Consider the following 16,383-nt stretch of genomic DNA (forward strand, 5'->3'; position numbering starts at 1 on the left):
TAAAAACCTTTTTAATACATTTTTAGAGGAAAGTCTTCTTTTAGTTTGTAGTAATATAAAATTAGAAATTTCATATAAAAAAATAACATGTAAAAAATAATAAATTTAAGAAGTATATACTTTTTAGTTTAATTGAATGACTATAATCAACCCAACTGAATTTTAATTAGATTTAATTTATTTTTAAAGAGAGATTAAGTTAATTCAAATATATATAGATTTATATTTATATTAAAAAGAATTCAACAAATCCAATTAAGTATAATCAATTTAATTTATTTATTTATTTGTTATCATGGATAGTCACAAATGGTATAAGATTTAGGTTGAATTTAAGGTAATTAAAAAATTCTATTTTGATAAACATATTCAAGAAGATGTATTAATGTTACAAGTGAAATTCTTCTTGTAGATCTCACATCAATTATTTGACAAGTAAAATTTTATGTCAAATTAAGTATTGTTGAACTTTAACTATCACTAAGTGATTAATGATGCTTGATCTAAAGATTCTTAATATATTATTGGCTCTCTACGTAATCATTACGTAATAATCATAAGAAAATTATCACACATGTATAATTTTTACCCATAAAAAAATAATTTTATTTATTTATTTATTTTTCATTTTTAACTTGAATCTTTCAAGTAATTCTCTCTCCAGGCAGTTATACAATCATGCAAAGGATTCAAATTTTTCTCATGTTCCAAGTAATTCTCTCAAGGAATGGACATGCACATTCAACAACACAACCATTAATATTAATATCTCCTCCAAATTGAAGAGTTGATAGAAATTTAATATGGATGCTTTTCATATATTAACTCATTTTACATCAATATGAAGTATGAACAAAGGAAAAAAGAAGGGAAGAATCAAAAATATAGTTGCCTTGGCATGATGCCAAGTTGCCAACAGAAACGTTAGAAAAGCTTCTGCAGATGTTGTTAATTAAGATCCAAGTGTAATAAATTCCAAACTGATGAATTTCACAAAATGTGGCGGTCCTGCTGGCTACGGATTCTTCACTCACTGTAATCTGGAATCCATTGACTTAACTTCAACTCAGCCATGCATTCTATTTGTAGATCCACTCGTTGGCACGTGCTCCTGACTCATCCATATCTATAAAAATGCTTACTGCCTGCACCAAATAATAAGAAATTAGAATGTACACAAACCATTGTTTTATTTTATTTTTTTCTTGGCAGCCACAACTCAGTGAAACTAGATAAGATTTTTATTTAGCCTTTATATTTAGGATTATTGACAGGCACAAAATATCAAATCACACTTCTTGTAGAGTTTTTCTTTCTTTCTAGGTCTTATTTTTTCCTCGAGAAAGGTTAAAAATCCACTATCTCTAGTTTGAGTCTTCATTTGCATAAGCTGTTTTTCATTATTAAGCAGTCATTGTTTTATTTTGTTTCTTGTTCGTCTCTTCAGTCTTCTCTAAGGAGGATATATATCCTCCTTTCACTGTGCACTCCTTTCTATGTTAATGACATTAAATAAGACTATAAGAGTTTATTTAGATGAACTTTTTCAGAGATATTTCTTGAGAAATAACTTATCCCTATGTTAACTTTTCGATATGTTAAAGTTAACTCTCGATAAGTTAAAAATAAGTTTTTAAAATAGTTAATAGAGAAGAGATTTTACAAATTAGTTTATGTATCAGTTAATTTAAAAATTATAGAGAAATTTATCTCTCTTTTTTTTCTTTCTATTTTCATCTCATAAAGGTGTTTCTAGATCAGTTTATTCAAAGATGTCTTAAGAAAGAAGCTGTCTTCAACTTCAATTTTAATATTACATCCTAAATTTAGTTTAAGTACATATTAGGTCACCAAACTGTTGCATAGACATCTAACATATGTATGTATATTTCAAAAAGAATTCCCATATTGTTTGGTCTTTATAAAATTGGAGGTTTTATATAAGTCCTTAAGATCATTATTATCACACATCTCAAGGAAAATTTATTTAAAGAGTTTTTTTTAGTGTTTAGGCTATCCATATGTGCATCCGCCATATAAAAATAACAGTTTCGAAGTTCAAAAACAGCATGTACATAATCATTTAAAAGACAGTAGCATAATTTTACCTTCCCTATCCGAGGTCGCTCCTTCGACTTTTCTAGGCTGTTACGAATATGTGAGACAGCTCCCCAACATTTTAAGGTGTTTGCAACATCATCAAGTCTCAAAATGTACTCTTCTTCGGTCAATGGGAAGGATCTCTAATAGCCAAAAAATATTGCACATACTTGAATACAATTACATGGTTACTATGCAAACAATTCCATAGGGGTTCAAAAAGCTTTTAATTACAAGCCTATATAAGGAATCTAATCAAATCATGTATCTTTTATAAAGAAAACACAAGATGTAACACAGAATTTCTCATACCTGCTCCATGTACTTCCACATGACATTCATTGCAAGGAGATTTCTGCCCATGAATTCCTAGCACATATTATGTTTAACAGTATGAGATTAAACCATGTCTTAATTCAACAATTTATCCAATTTCAAAGAATCAAGCACGCATCATGGAGCTGAATTTGTCATGTAGAACTCTAAATCTCGCAGGATATAATTCAACTTGTTTAAAAACTTACCTTCTTTATCAATTGAACATCATAAGACCTCCCATATTTGTTCCTAATAAGAGTAGCAAGATCAAATCCACTAAACGTCGAATCATCTTTACCAACTATTTTCTCGAGACTCTCTCTAAGCATTTCACTATTCAGCTGATACATATTTCAAAAGAAGTCAGACTCAGAGGTAAGCACAGCAATAGAAAGTTAGTACTTAATATATTAAACTTAGGACTGAGAGATTGAAAATAATCTGATTGGAAAATAACTTCTACATAAATGTAAATCAATCAAAACTTAAAGTCAAGGAGGACAGCTGAATTTTGCTTAAACATAAACCTTTTCCTTTCTATTTTTCTCTCATCAAAATACTTCTGGAAAGATTTACCCCTAAGTCAGAAAAGTTGCCAATTTAAAATGGAGAGAAAAGAGGTGTATCTACAATATTGTAAAACATTAAAACAAGGATTTCATAAAACAGTTCATTGGACTTCAGAGGAATGGGTAGAAATTAAGAGAATAGAACTAAAGGAGAAGCAAATACTTCACGTGCTCAGATGTTACTCCCAATAATATTAAAGAATTGACATGGTGAGATATTTTACAATGCAATGAATTACATGTACAATAGGAAACTGAGAAGTGAACATACTCCTCCCATTTCACCATTCTGAGGTTTGTTGTTATCAATGTCATCTGAATCAGAAGGGTCCATACTGTTGCTCACTGAACTGGAAAAAATGGGCCTACATTTTCTGGCACTATGGCCATATTTTTGAGCATGGTATCCAACATTAAGGAAGTCCAATCCTCTGGAAAACGGAACCTTATTAATACTACCTTTATCAGAATGATCCTGAATTCTCAAGGGCCAACTACACTGGTGGGTAGACATAATATTCATCGTATCCTGCACTCACTGCCATTCAAAATGCATGAAAAGTGGGTAACACTGTTAGCAGCCAAAAAATAAAAAATAAAATTTAAGACCAGAATTTGATAAAAAGACAAAATGGGCATTTGAAAAATAAAAAGTAGGTCATGAACATCGTGAAGGAAGTAGAGAATTTGACCGACCAATTGACAATTATAGGAACAAAAAGGCCAATAATAATAGATTGAGACAATTCTTACGCTAACCATTTACAATTTTTCAAATATATCAGCGTGTAAACAGGAACTTGGTAAAATAAGTAACTATTCATTTTAACTCCATGCACTGGGTTCATCAAAGAGATCATCTTATGCTTTTTCCTAATTCTACTTTAAGACCAAGACAACCTTATGAGATAGATGAATAAGAAATGGAAGCTCGGTATAGAAATTTGCATAGACCAATACTAAATAAAGTAACTTACATAATGGTGGCACAAATAAATAATTAAACTGGTTATAATAAAAATCATGCAGAAAAGGCATAACGTGTTTAATACATGTAGAGAGCAAACCTTGGTGGTGTTTTTGGAAGACAGGAACAGAAACGGATTGGGAACAATCACCTCTTCGGTTGGTGTTTATTTTATTTTATTTTATTTTTGTTTGGGGTGAATACTGAACAAGGATCTAATATTATCAGGGCTAAATATTATTGATGTGAGAATATGAAAGAGATAAACTAAGGAGTGGGACAGGTAATTGTGGATATTAAAGGTGGTTGTGCAATTAAGGCAATAAGAACCTCACGTTCTGGTTGTAAGGAAGGGCAACCACATGTTGCCACGTGCAAACCCTGCGGTTGCTTACGCATTCCTAACTCAACACAGGAAAACGCATGTTAATGTTATGCCTTAACAAGCCACGTCTCCTCTATTCGTCTAAGCTGAGCTGACAACAACATACGTGATATCAGATACGTCTTATTATCACTTTATGTATATAAATTAAAATAATTATACTATGATACGAGAATGACTGTTTACAACACACACATAGTAAACTGTCGGTTAGCTCTTGCTGGTTTGCGATGATTATTATTAACCTAAGTGCATCTTAACCATCTAAAAACTAATAAATTAACCTTTAGTGGTTAATTTTAGTATCCATCAATTTTAATAGAAGTTAAAGGTCTAGGTTAGTATAGAAGGTGTTTAGTCTAACAAAAATTAAAATTAAGTAATATTAATTTTAATGAATGTACAAATTTCATTATTTAAATTTATTTTATATTAATTTTAGAATTTAATGATCGTAAGTAATTTTATATAATTATCTAACCATAATTTTATTATAAATAATTAGTAAAAAAATAAATAATTCGTATTTTCATATATTTATTTATAAAGAATTTTAAAAAAAGATAATTATTAAATTTAGAAATAATAATATTCAATACTAAAATGTAAATAAAAAGGTAAATACTAAAATCTATCATCTTTATAATAAATATAGATAAATTTATTAACTTTTACGATAACTATATTAAAAATTATAAAAATTGTGATTTTTATTAATTGATTATATAAAATTATTTACATTAATAATATGTCATCATTAAATTCTTAATTTTATTAAATTTATATGATATATTTAAGAGATTTTGTTCGTGCCTAAAAATATGTTACATTTTTTTCTCTCTTAATTTATGTAATTTTTTTTTAATTTATATATATATATATATTATCATTATAATTTAATTTTTTATTTTTAACATTATACAAACTACGATATCATATGACATATCATGCTAATATAACACATGATAATATGAAATTATACTGACATAACATAAATGATGTATCCAAGGTTGACCCAAACATAAAGTAGTCAAACCTTAACTTTAGACTGCTAAAAATATTTTAGGCCAATCCTATGTATAGTAGGCTCCCAAAATATTTTTTTGTACTTATAGAACTTAATAAATTAATTGTATTAATATTAACTTTGGTTTATTGGTCATTGTTTAAGTCTAACATTGTAAGAACTGAAGTTTGATCTTAGTATTGTAATTTTTTTGCTAAAAGTTCATTTTTTTTTATGAGTGACTGTTAATTTTCTTGTCACTCTCTCTCATCTTTAAACTAGGTTCACTTTCTTATTAATTCCTCTTTTCCCACTAAATCAAGTTCAAATTTTCAATATTATTTATCCACTTTTCTATTATTTTTTCTTCTCCCCACTAAATTAAGCCCCAAATTGTGAATATTATTAACTAAACTTACTGTATTCTTCATCTTCTCGACTTACATTTCAAAAGGCTCAAAAAATAAATTTTAGATAAAATTAAAATAAACTATTGTTATTAATTTTAAAAAAATTTAACTTTAAAATTCGTTTTAAGACTCAAAATATATATTGGATCGACTTTTAATGTATCAGTTTTGGACTTATAATGATGTGATTATTTGATCACGTGAGACATTATAATATCAACAAACTAATATTTTTATAAATACATATATTAAAAATAAAACTATTGATTTTTATAGGAAAAAATTACAAAGGAAAAAAAAAAAAAAAACTCACACTACACATGAGAAAATCATATTTAAGACAAATTTAAAATATGTGGCGGGTACAAAAAAAAAAAGAAAAAAAAAGAAGAAGAAGAACATAGAGTGGAATCCCGAATGAGCGAGCGGAAGAGATTGAAGTTTGAATCGAGACGCAAAGCGAGAAGAGAAATGGAGAAGAGAGAGAGAGAGGAAATTGAAGGTTGGATCGGAGGAGAGGAGAGTGCAGGGGAGATGCTAAGTAGGGTTAGCAGCGTGCGTCCTTTCTTGTTCCCTCCGCCGCTGCACAGGGTTCCTCTCCGCGTCGGCAACGTCCTCGAGCTCGTCGGCCCCTCACCTTCCGCCAAGACGCACATTCTCATCCACGCCGCAATCACCGCCCTTCTCCCCAAACACTACGGCGGCCTCGACCACTTCGTCCTCTTTCTCGACCTCGATTGCCGCTTCGATATCGCGCGCTTCTCGCAGTTGCTCCTTCATCGCATCACGGAAGACGGAACACGACATTGTGATCAAACGCTGTACGATCTATGCATGGCTCGCTTCTTGTACGCCCGTTGTTACGACACCTTTCAATTTCTTCACACTCTCAGGGTAAATGTTTTTTTTTATATTTATTTTTTTTTTATCGTGGTGCTTGTGCTTCTTTGTGGTGGAGTGTCACTGGTTGTGTATCTTATTCCCTTTGTTCTGCCACAGACATTGCATTGTCGCTTAGAGAAGGAGAAACAAGTTCATGGAGTTGGTGTTCACCTCCTCTTGATTGACAGGTTGCTTTCTTCTTCCTCTTTAATTTCAAATGTTTTTGTCAAATAAATATCCTCTTGTATTTTTGGTCGCATTTCTAAAGTTTAGGAGTGTTTTCTTATATGCGTCTTTCCGGATAAACTTCTCTGGCAGCGGCACTTTAGGAGAGAAACAAGTGAAATTAGCTTTTTTCATAAGCTAAAATTAACTCATGCACATGTTAAAAAAAATTTGTTGGAGAAGCTAATACTAGAGAGCTTTTACAAATTAGTTTATGGTATGTTAACTTTAGCTTATAGGAAAACTTATTTCATTTTTTAGTACTTCTGGGAAAGTTTATTCAAACATATACTATATGATAAAGATTTATTCACGATCTTTATATTGTCATTAGCTTGACTTCAAATTTGAACTTGTTTGTTTAGCAAAACAAACTAGCCTAATTGAGCATTTTAACAATTAACATACCAAACATAACAACTCAACTCATTTACATCTCTACTTTAAGCCTTTTCTATGTCTTTATCCAACTGTTTCTTTGAATGTTGCGGCATTGTTAATTCTGATTATGATGGCTGGCATAGGCTCTGAATTAATTGTGCGAAGACTTGATCTGATGTTTAAGTAAACTTTGACTGATCAAACCGTATGTGACAGCATTGGAGCTTTTCATTGGATGGATCGTGCATCAATGTTCTTGTCTCAAAGAGAAAACAACAAGTAAGTTATAATGTTATATACATATTTGATGTTTCCTAGCGGATTGCAGTGGGTGTTTTTTGGCCTCATGCTTTAGAATTCACAGAGGATCCATTTACATTTAGAATTCTCAATCTCAAATGATCAAATTGTCCCTTTTAGCTTTCTTAAAAGGAGTGAAAACTTATAGACACAAAGCAAGGAGGATATTGACCGGAGGCTCTATTAATTGTAGTACTTACCTGTATCATTGGTTCAGATGTATGTTGATTTTAATTAGTAGATATTAAATGTGATGCAGGAAAAAACTTTTCCTTCAGACCGTGTCTGAAGCCGTAGTTCAGAATATTAGAAAACTTCTTCAGGTGCACCCTATGCTTGTTATAGCTACAAAGTCAGTGATTTTTGGGAACAAATATTCTACGTCTTCAAATGAGCTCAAAGGGTGAGTTCTATAATATTAAAATTTGTTCCTTTATTTCCAGATAATAGAGAAGTTTGAAGAACTCTTGAATCTCACCTGAAATCTTGTATGAACAGAAAGATATCTTTTGATTTGGTAAAAGGTTGATTTTGATAGCACCTTGCACTGTGTCAAAAGCATGAATAACTATTTAGTAGAGTTGTGGGTTACATAGTGTCTGGTTAGAGGGGGATGAAGGAGAGGAGAGAAGTTTTTATAAACTTTTCTTATTTGGTTCAATTTTTAAGAAGGGAGTGGAGGGGGAAAAACCTTCCTCATCTAATTTTAGCTCCCTCCACCCACCCACCCAATATTGGAAGGATTTGGAGGGGGGAGAGGCATTTTAAAACATTTTTAGTATAATGTCCAAAATATCTTTTTTTTTTTTAATTATTTTTTTAAATGTTTTTAAATTTAAAATTATAAGGATATAAAAGTAAATTGGTTTTAAAACTCCTTCCCCTCTCCCCTCCCTTCCAGTGAACCAAATAGTTGACCCATTTCAAGGGTGATTAATAGGAGAATCATTTTAATAGATTGATTGCTGTTAATAAGGAGGCTGATGGGTAATTAATCGACAATAAAAGCTTTATCATTACTCTTTGCTCCTATATAAATGTATGTATGGGCTTTGATTAAGTTTACTTCCTTTTTACAGTGTTCTTTTCTCTGTAAATATATTTCTCTCTCTAACAAAGTAACATCCTCGTGCCCTAATTTTCTCTCTCTAATATTTTTTCAACACTTTGTAAAGCCCAGAGAATTTAGTGAAACCCAATTGGCCTTCATTGTTTAATTGTGATTTGTCAGGTCATTTGCATTTGCAATGTCTCTATTTTTGTATCATTTTTTTTTTTGCTAATTTTCGATCAGACACTAATAAAATATATGGCAGTGTTTTCTGTTCCAATCTCAATTTTACTTCTTGATTTTATGTATGATTGATACCCTATAACAGGAATATGGAAGAACGATGTTCAAGAAACGTGACAAGAAACCATCAAACTTTTCAGTATCGGGAATACATGCCATCTGTTTGGCAGGTAAAAGTTTTGTTACTAGTACATCTTATACATTTGTCATGTGTGTGTCGGTGTGTCCCAAGACCAACTCTCCTAAGAAAGCCTAAAAATGAGGTGATATATGAAATATTAATAAAAATAATGACAGAAAGTGGAAGAACACTAGGCAATAAGGGATTAGTAGGAGAGACATGGGAAAGGGGGAGAAAGTGAGAGTAATTATCTGTGATATATTGTTTGAACAATCATATGAATACCCTGACAATTTTTATTTGGAAAACATGCTACGTAAAGTGAAGATATTTATAAATATTTTTTGGGCAAAAGTTTATGATAGATAACTATCCACAATTATCTTTATTTGTATTATAGATAAGGTTTCAGATATGTTCTAATAGGACTTGGATGTTTGTCAATACCGCTGGTTTCTGCTTATGATTAATAGGACAATAGTTAAAGGTGGGAGCTTTTATGTTATTAAATTTCAGGTAGTGCTTCAAATAACCTTCTCAAGTGCTTTATATTTAATTATTTGGAGATGTAAAAGCAGATGTTTACATATAGAATCTTTTTTAACAGTGTTTGGTTCAAGGGGAATGAAACGGAGGGGAGGGGTTTTTATAAACTTTTTGTGTTTGGTTCAATTTTTAGGAGGAAGGAGAGGAATGGAGGGAAGCAAAGCCCCTCCTCATATAATTTTAGCTCCCCTCAAATAGTGGGAGGATTTGGAGGGGAGGGGAGAGGAAGAATTTTGAAACTTTTTAGTATAATGTCTCAAATACCCTTATTTATGTTTTTAAATTTAAAATTAAAAGGATATAAAGGGAAATGGAGGGAAGCAAAACTCTTTCTCATCTAATTTTAGCTCTCCTCCAATATTGGGGGGTGGGTGGGTTGGAGGGAAAGGAGGGATTTTAAAACATTTTTAGTATAATGTTCAAAATATCCTTATCTATGTTTTTTAATTTAAAATTAAAAGGATACAAAGGTGATTTGACTTTTAAAATCTGTTCCTCCCTTATGAACTAAACAAGAAAAGAACTATCTCCCCTTCCCTTCTTTCCGCTTAGCCAAACAAAATTTCTAATTCCTCTTCCTCCCTCCCCCTCCCCTCCATTAAAATCCCTATCCTCTCCTTTGAAACAAACACACCCTAAATATTGAGCATGATTATAAATATCTAAATATTTGTAATTTCTAATTTAATTGCTTGTTATTTTAATTCAGTATTAAGATTTCTAATTTGACGCTGCTCCTTCAACTGTCACAGTCCTTTGTTACACACAGAATACTTGTACGTTCTTCAGGTTTGGAGTCCATTATCACTGATTACAAATTACAATTTAGAATTTCTTTTTTCATCAGCCATGATTTCATCATATTATTACCTTTCAGATGATCATCCAGTTGCAACCAATTATCAAAACTCCTCATTCTATTTGTTGGAATGGTTATTGCCAAGATTGAATTTTGCTGATAAGATTGTAGTGAAAGATGTAAGAACATGATGTGTGGATCGTGGTTTTTAGACAATTTTAAGGTTATTAAACTTGATTGTTTTGTTGGACTTAGTTTTGGATTTGTTGACCTTGTAGGCTGGTGTCTTTCTGGACTCGTGAAGCACATGTTGCCATGGGATGTCTATATGTGATTCATCATCCTTCTGTGCTGAGTAATTAATTATTGTCTCTTCTGTAGTTTCTAAATATATGCTTGTTACCATCATTAATACTTTCGCAGTCCTCTTGCTTATTTGCTTTCAAAAGAATTTATTGCTTGTGTTGTTGGTTGATGTAATACAGTTTCACGTAAAGAACTTGAGCGAAAAGAACAAGCATGCGACTTCTTGATTGGACTCAATATTATGACACAGATAGGATCCATATCAAGTAATTATCGAGATCCATTTTTGTGAGGTTAAGTTATTCTTATATGCCACAAAAACGAAAGAGGAGTTTTATTCCACTTTGCTGTTCCAGAAAGATTGACCATTTTTTCAATCCTACAACAGGATAACAGTGCTGGCTGAAAATATCCCATCAAGCATTTTCTTGGCCAAGTCCAAGAAGCATTTGAAATGTAATTACTGGGCAAAGTCCAATTGCGTCTAATAAACCTTTTGCAAGCTTCATGATTTTGATAAGGTGGTGACTGGTGGGACGATTCATATTCCCAGATTGCAGGAACCCATCTCTGATGTGGCGCTTATCAGAAGGATCTAATATTTTTCCAACCTGACTTGAGAAAAATTCAGCACCCATGTTTGATCGTTGAATTCTATTCGCCCTCAACATCCTTATCTGCTCGCGATCATGCTCACATTCTTCGTATCTGTAACTTTTCAGTGTCTGCAGTATAGAATTCCAGTGCTTCCTAGCTCATCATGAGTAGTTCATATGAAAATATTACATTCTTTGTTTAGGAAAATATCTTTCTATTATTATTTTGTGCACTCATTAAATAAGATTATATTTCAAGTGATCATTGCATTGCTGCTAATCTTTTACGTGCCTATTCTTCTAGAATTTGTTGTGTTTCTAGGATGTAAAGGAAAGAAAAAGGTTGCATAGGAAGGATGAAGCTTATCCTATGTTTGGTAGCGCATTCGTAAAAAGAAAGGAAAAGATTGCCTTTGTTGGGCACTTGTAATATTGTCTGTGCATGTTTCAACATCTCTTTCTGCTCTCATGCATTAATTTCTTATTCCTATAATTTAGAAACGACCAAAATTTAGGGTCTCTTTAAGTAAATTTCTCTAAAAGCATTCTAGGAGATTAGATGAGAAAAGAAAAATGAAATAAGTTTTTCTATAAATTAAAACTAATTCATGTATAAATTAATTTGTAAAAATTTTCTTCTATTAGTTTTATTAAAATCTTATTTTTAACTTATTGTCAGTTAGTTTTAGTTCATTAAAAAACTTATTTTGATTTTTTTTTACTAATTGTTTTAAGAAGTGCTTCTTAAAAAATTGACCTAAACAGACTTTTGTTATGTGGCTTACTTTAATTTGGCCAGCATATCACTAGTGACGGATTAAAATAGACATTAGAAGCGATAAAAACTTTACTACCCATAGCACTTAATACGCATTAATATTGTTTCTTTTGTTCGCAGAATAATGTTTATGTAGGCAACTTCAGGTGTTGCCATAATGAAGAAATCTTTACTATTTGACTCCAACTATCACGTTGAAATTCTAAAGCAAATATAAAATAAAATTACAATTACAGCTTTATACATTTCCAGAAATGCCATAATATCTTGGACAGTAGTAAAACAGGTGCACCAGATCTTATCAACAAAATCTTGGTGATGATGAAGCACGTGCAGGATTAAGCGAGACATGATGAGTCAACAACTTTGACACTTGACCGTTCATTTTGTGTAATTTCTCCAATTCTATCACTCCCCATTGCATTCTCTCCAGGTTTAGTCTCATATCTTTCTTCTCTTGGGAGAAGCTATCTTTGTTGGTTTCATTGTACAAAACTATTTGGGAAGGCTTCATTCTTGGACTCTCGGTTACAAAGTCACTCGTTGGGATTTTTGATTGTTGAGAAATGAGAGCCTGCATTGCAACCCTTGGAGGTATTCTGGGGTTCTTGGCCAGATCCTTACTAGCTTCAAAGCTGAGTTTGCTGTAATTAAGACATCTACACAGTCTCGATCTTTCTTCAAATGTGATAATTGGGTGAGACTGCAAATCATTATTGGTTCCGGAAATGAGAATATTTCGTATACGGTGGTACGAAAGAACAAAACTAAACTAGTACGCTATAGTGTCAGGTAAATGCTGTCAAGAATTGAAGTTTTATGAGGAAATATATTTTGACATTTATTGTAAACTTTCATTAAATAAATTATCAAAGTTAAACTTTTATTTTATACGGAAAGCGAATGCCAAAAATGTTTAAAAACTACATCTAAGTTTTGTCTTATTACAAACGAGCAAGAGGTGAAAGAATTTTCATAGTAGATCACATGCCTTGACATTTTAATATTATTTCCCTTTCCCGGGTCATGTAATAGCAAACATAAACTACAACAGAAAACACAAGACAGTGACCACAAAAGAAAGGTTAAAGAGCCAACGTACTGTTTAAAATACAATTAAAAGTAATATGAAATTTTGATGCTAGAGCATCGAATTTATTGTCTTCACTGCTGAAGCTCCTACTGATAATGCAAGAGAGATACTCTTAGAAAGATGAGAAATAATTAGGGTATCTTGTAAATTTTTATTATATAAATTTTGTATGTATCCAGGCATGTACTTTCTTTATTTTCTTTGTTTGTTTGATTGCTATGACAGATAATACAGTCATACGTGTATGTATATAAAATAAAAAAAGAATATGTATATCTATATAAAATAGAAAAGGAAGAAGAAAAGAAAGGAAGGTGAAACAAATTGAGAATAAAATAAACAGGGATCTTTATTGTTTTTTTGTACAAATTTTTAGTGTCAGAAAATAAAAATAAAGTAATACTTATGTAATTATTTGTAAAAAAAATAAAAGTAAAAACAAAAAATTGCTTTCTCAAGCAAAACAAGACCTATTATCTATTTGCTCTTTTCCACTTGCTATGATTTTTTTTGGAAGATGATGCATAAGAAAAGCAATGGAAGAAGGGTATGTGTTATTCACCTCAATATAGATGTCAATGGCCTTGTAGACTCCATCATAACAATCCCTTGCAGAGTCTGGTAAGCATTCTGCTACTCCAAGAAATTTAGAGATCTTGAGGTTCTGGTCAGGGGATATCTCTCTCAAATACTTGTCAACTAACCTACCAACCTTTTTCAGTTTCTCTAAAGACACTCCATCAGAACCATTAATATCAACAAATAGTCTAACCAATCTTATCACCAAATTAACATCATAATAAACTCCTATGTCATGACCAGAGACTAGAAGATCATCTAGTGTAGCTTGCTCAAGCATCCCACCAATCAATTTCTCCAATTCAGTTCTGCAGCCTCTACTCAACCCAAACTTTGATACAATCCTTAGTACCCAAAAAAGGCCTCTGCAAGAAAAGTTCATTCTTCCAACAAATATGACTCCATAAGCAGCTGTTTCTGCAAGAGCAGCATACTCATTGCTGTTACTGCAATTAACCACTCCGGTTTGAGTAGCTATTTTCAGATAATGTAACAGAAACCTTGTGAGGACTAAATCTTTGTTATCAGCTTTGTATGCTCCAATAGTCTGGAAGAGTTTCTCAATGATCTTTGGTGGTAAAGTTTCCAAATCATCAAACCACCATGCCTTGCGTGACAAAGTTGACTTTATTTTTTCTGGGGTGGCTTTGGATGCAAAAGAGAATCTCTTAGCAGAATTGCTTTCTGGTGAAGTTGATGATGATGAACATGAAGGTGAGGAAGTGACGAAGTTTGCATCTGAATTCTGGACAATCTTTGCCAAGGCACAAATGATCTTCTCCAATAGACCATAGCCATCTACATATGCATAAAACAACTGGCAACTCTTGAGACTTGCTTGTATGTCACTCCATTTCCAGTAATAGATTCCCTCAAGAAAAGTTTCTGTTTGTTGCAAGAGATTGTTGCTGAATACCTCCTCAGTCATTCCAAGATAAACAGCACAACAGTGGAGGAGAGACACATTAGCTACAGTGATTTGGATTTTGCCATTGTTGTAACAAAACCTTGAAACTAGCTCAAACCCTTCTGGTCCTCCAGGGAAATCATTGATCCTAATCCCCAACTGCTTCACTTGACATCTTCTCTTTTGGTGATTCAAGACTTTCTTCAACCCCCCACAGTATTTTGATATAACCTTCTGCAAAATAAATAAACTAGAGTCACCTTACACAACCAATGTTTATAATTTTTCTATGAAAACATCAAACTATCACTCTAGAAAGAGTCGAGGGGAAACAATAATCAATACCTCTTTCAAAAAGAATATCTGCTGACCATCAATGTTGATTTGCAAGTCACAAGGCTTCGGCATGGCTACTTCTGCATTGAAGGAAAACAGATAAAACAAAAAAACAAAAAAAATGTTCTTGTGGATATGCACCCTTTATGAAAAAAGAGAAAATGCTTTCTACAAGATGTAACCTACTATCATCCTACTGTGGCCTGGTTATATGTTAATTTTCTGACCTAAATGGGTGCTTTATTTTTTTTTATATGGCAGAGGGGTGCATCATTCCCAACCCACCTAATTAAATTATGAACTAGTTTCGGCTACAAGTTTGTAACATTATTCATACTTCTTTATTTTATTCTTTATATAATGATTTGTTTATTATTGAATACGGTTTTGTGCCGTGAGTGTACAGTGCTAGTTATCATGGTTCAGTTTTGGCTATTTTATGACAGATCCCATGTATACGTCCCATCTATGACAAGTTTTTAGTATTATTGTAAACGTGGAGGCACAGGAGCTACTGAGCTATGTATATTTGCCTAAATTGTCCTATTGTTTCATGTACCCAACAAGGTTATGAAATAATTGAAGAAAATCACAATAATATTTTGTTATATCATGTGTTGGTGGAACAAATAGCAAAACCTTATGTGAGGGTTTTGTCTGATGCAGCAAATAGTGTCTGCGAGAAAAGAAATGGAAACCCGAAGTACATATAAATGTTCATATTTTAGTATTTCACATTTGTGTCATGTCACGTAATGCAAATAGGGTTCTCTGTCTCCTGGATTTTCGACTGATACACTTTCGTAACACGTGAACATGGACCCTACGGGTAAACCATTGTTACTACCCTTTTTTTACTTCACAACTTTATCTAATAAAATTTAATCTATTTCGGAGAAAAATATTTACGCCAATTAAATATATTTAAATTGGTATATTAGACGAATTATATCTTTATTAATAATTACTATTGTATAAACGGAGAAATAATTTCAAAAATCATTTTGGGTAATTTTCTTTTGATATAAAAGCGTCGGTGGCTCCTGTCAAATAAATGGGCATCAAAAGGAGGAAGAGAAAAATGCATAATAAAAAGATGTGTATTAAAATTTTGAGGACTAAAATAAAAATTGTCTCCAAATAATGCTACAAATTGTAAATTAATTAAGTTAAGAAGAATCAATCACGGGTCTCTCTGCCGACCAATGCAATGCATCTTTCAAATTAATTGTCAACTTGCCCACGCACAGCATCTTTTTTATGCCTTCACGTGTACCTATTTTTCTTTTTCTTCTTTTGTTAATAATAATTATTCTTGCTTAACATTTTCTTATAAAATACTAATTAGCTCACTCATTTATTTAATTAATACACCATATGCTTTTTTGAGAGGTGGCATTAAAAAAACACTTTTAAATTTCAATTCAATGTAATGTGTGAAGATTTAAAATTTAAATGAAATTTTTAAAAAATATTTAAAAGAAT

At 31.8% G+C, this 16,383-nt stretch overlaps 3 protein-coding genes across 15 annotated transcripts; 1 reads left to right on the forward strand and 2 right to left on the reverse strand.

The window, feature by feature from the left end:
- Window positions 1–924: 924 nt before the first annotated feature.
- On the reverse strand, window positions 925–4,196 carry LOC109798284 (uncharacterized). The gene is made up of 6 exons (XM_020358494.3): window positions 4,055–4,196; window positions 3,259–3,525; window positions 2,625–2,759; window positions 2,413–2,469; window positions 2,109–2,243; window positions 925–1,145 (listed from the first exon to the last, which is right to left on the reverse strand). Exons 2-6 carry the CDS (start codon window positions 3,508–3,510, stop codon window positions 1,080–1,082), a joined length of 645 nt encoding a protein of 214 aa, XP_020214083.1. The 5' UTR covers window positions 3,511–3,525; window positions 4,055–4,196; the 3' UTR covers window positions 925–1,079.
- A 1,916-nt stretch (window positions 4,197–6,112) lies between these two features.
- On the forward strand, window positions 6,113–11,485 carry XRCC2 (homolog of X-ray repair cross complementing 2 (XRCC2)). Of its 13 annotated transcripts, none has more exons than XM_083061974.1 (10): window positions 6,113–6,649; window positions 6,755–6,825; window positions 7,460–7,522; window positions 7,803–7,946; window positions 8,923–9,007; window positions 10,257–10,280; window positions 10,382–10,482; window positions 10,582–10,633; window positions 10,789–10,875; window positions 10,998–11,485. In XM_083061974.1, the coding sequence occupies exons 1-7, from the start codon at window positions 6,173–6,175 to the stop codon at window positions 10,451–10,453; spliced, it is 936 nt and encodes a 311-aa protein (XP_082918100.1). In that variant the 5' UTR covers window positions 6,113–6,172; the 3' UTR covers window positions 10,454–10,482; window positions 10,582–10,633; window positions 10,789–10,875; window positions 10,998–11,485. The 13 variants fall into 13 exon arrangements, with proteins under 13 accessions (XP_082918100.1, XP_082918096.1, XP_082918094.1 ...); XM_083061973.1 differs by having other exon boundaries at window positions 6,114–6,649; window positions 10,257–10,293; window positions 10,789–10,902; XM_083061972.1 differs by having other exon boundaries at window positions 6,114–6,649; window positions 10,257–10,293.
- Window positions 11,486–12,110: 625 nt separating this feature from the next.
- LOC109799112 (BTB/POZ domain-containing protein At1g50280) lies at window positions 12,111–15,218 on the reverse strand. Its single transcript, XM_020359626.3, has 3 exons — window positions 14,908–15,218; window positions 13,639–14,796; window positions 12,111–12,686 (listed from the first exon to the last, which is right to left on the reverse strand). Exons 1-3 carry the CDS (start codon window positions 14,968–14,970, stop codon window positions 12,285–12,287), a joined length of 1,623 nt encoding a protein of 540 aa, XP_020215215.1. The 5' UTR covers window positions 14,971–15,218; the 3' UTR covers window positions 12,111–12,284.
- Between the last annotated feature and the right edge of the window lie 1,165 nt (window positions 15,219–16,383).

This window comes from Cajanus cajan, chromosome 8, assembly GCF_000230855.2.
Source record: "Cajanus cajan strain Asha chromosome 8, NIPB_CcT2T_4, whole genome shotgun sequence".
In the NCBI taxonomy this organism is placed as follows: Eukaryota; Viridiplantae; Streptophyta; class Magnoliopsida; order Fabales; family Fabaceae; genus Cajanus; species Cajanus cajan.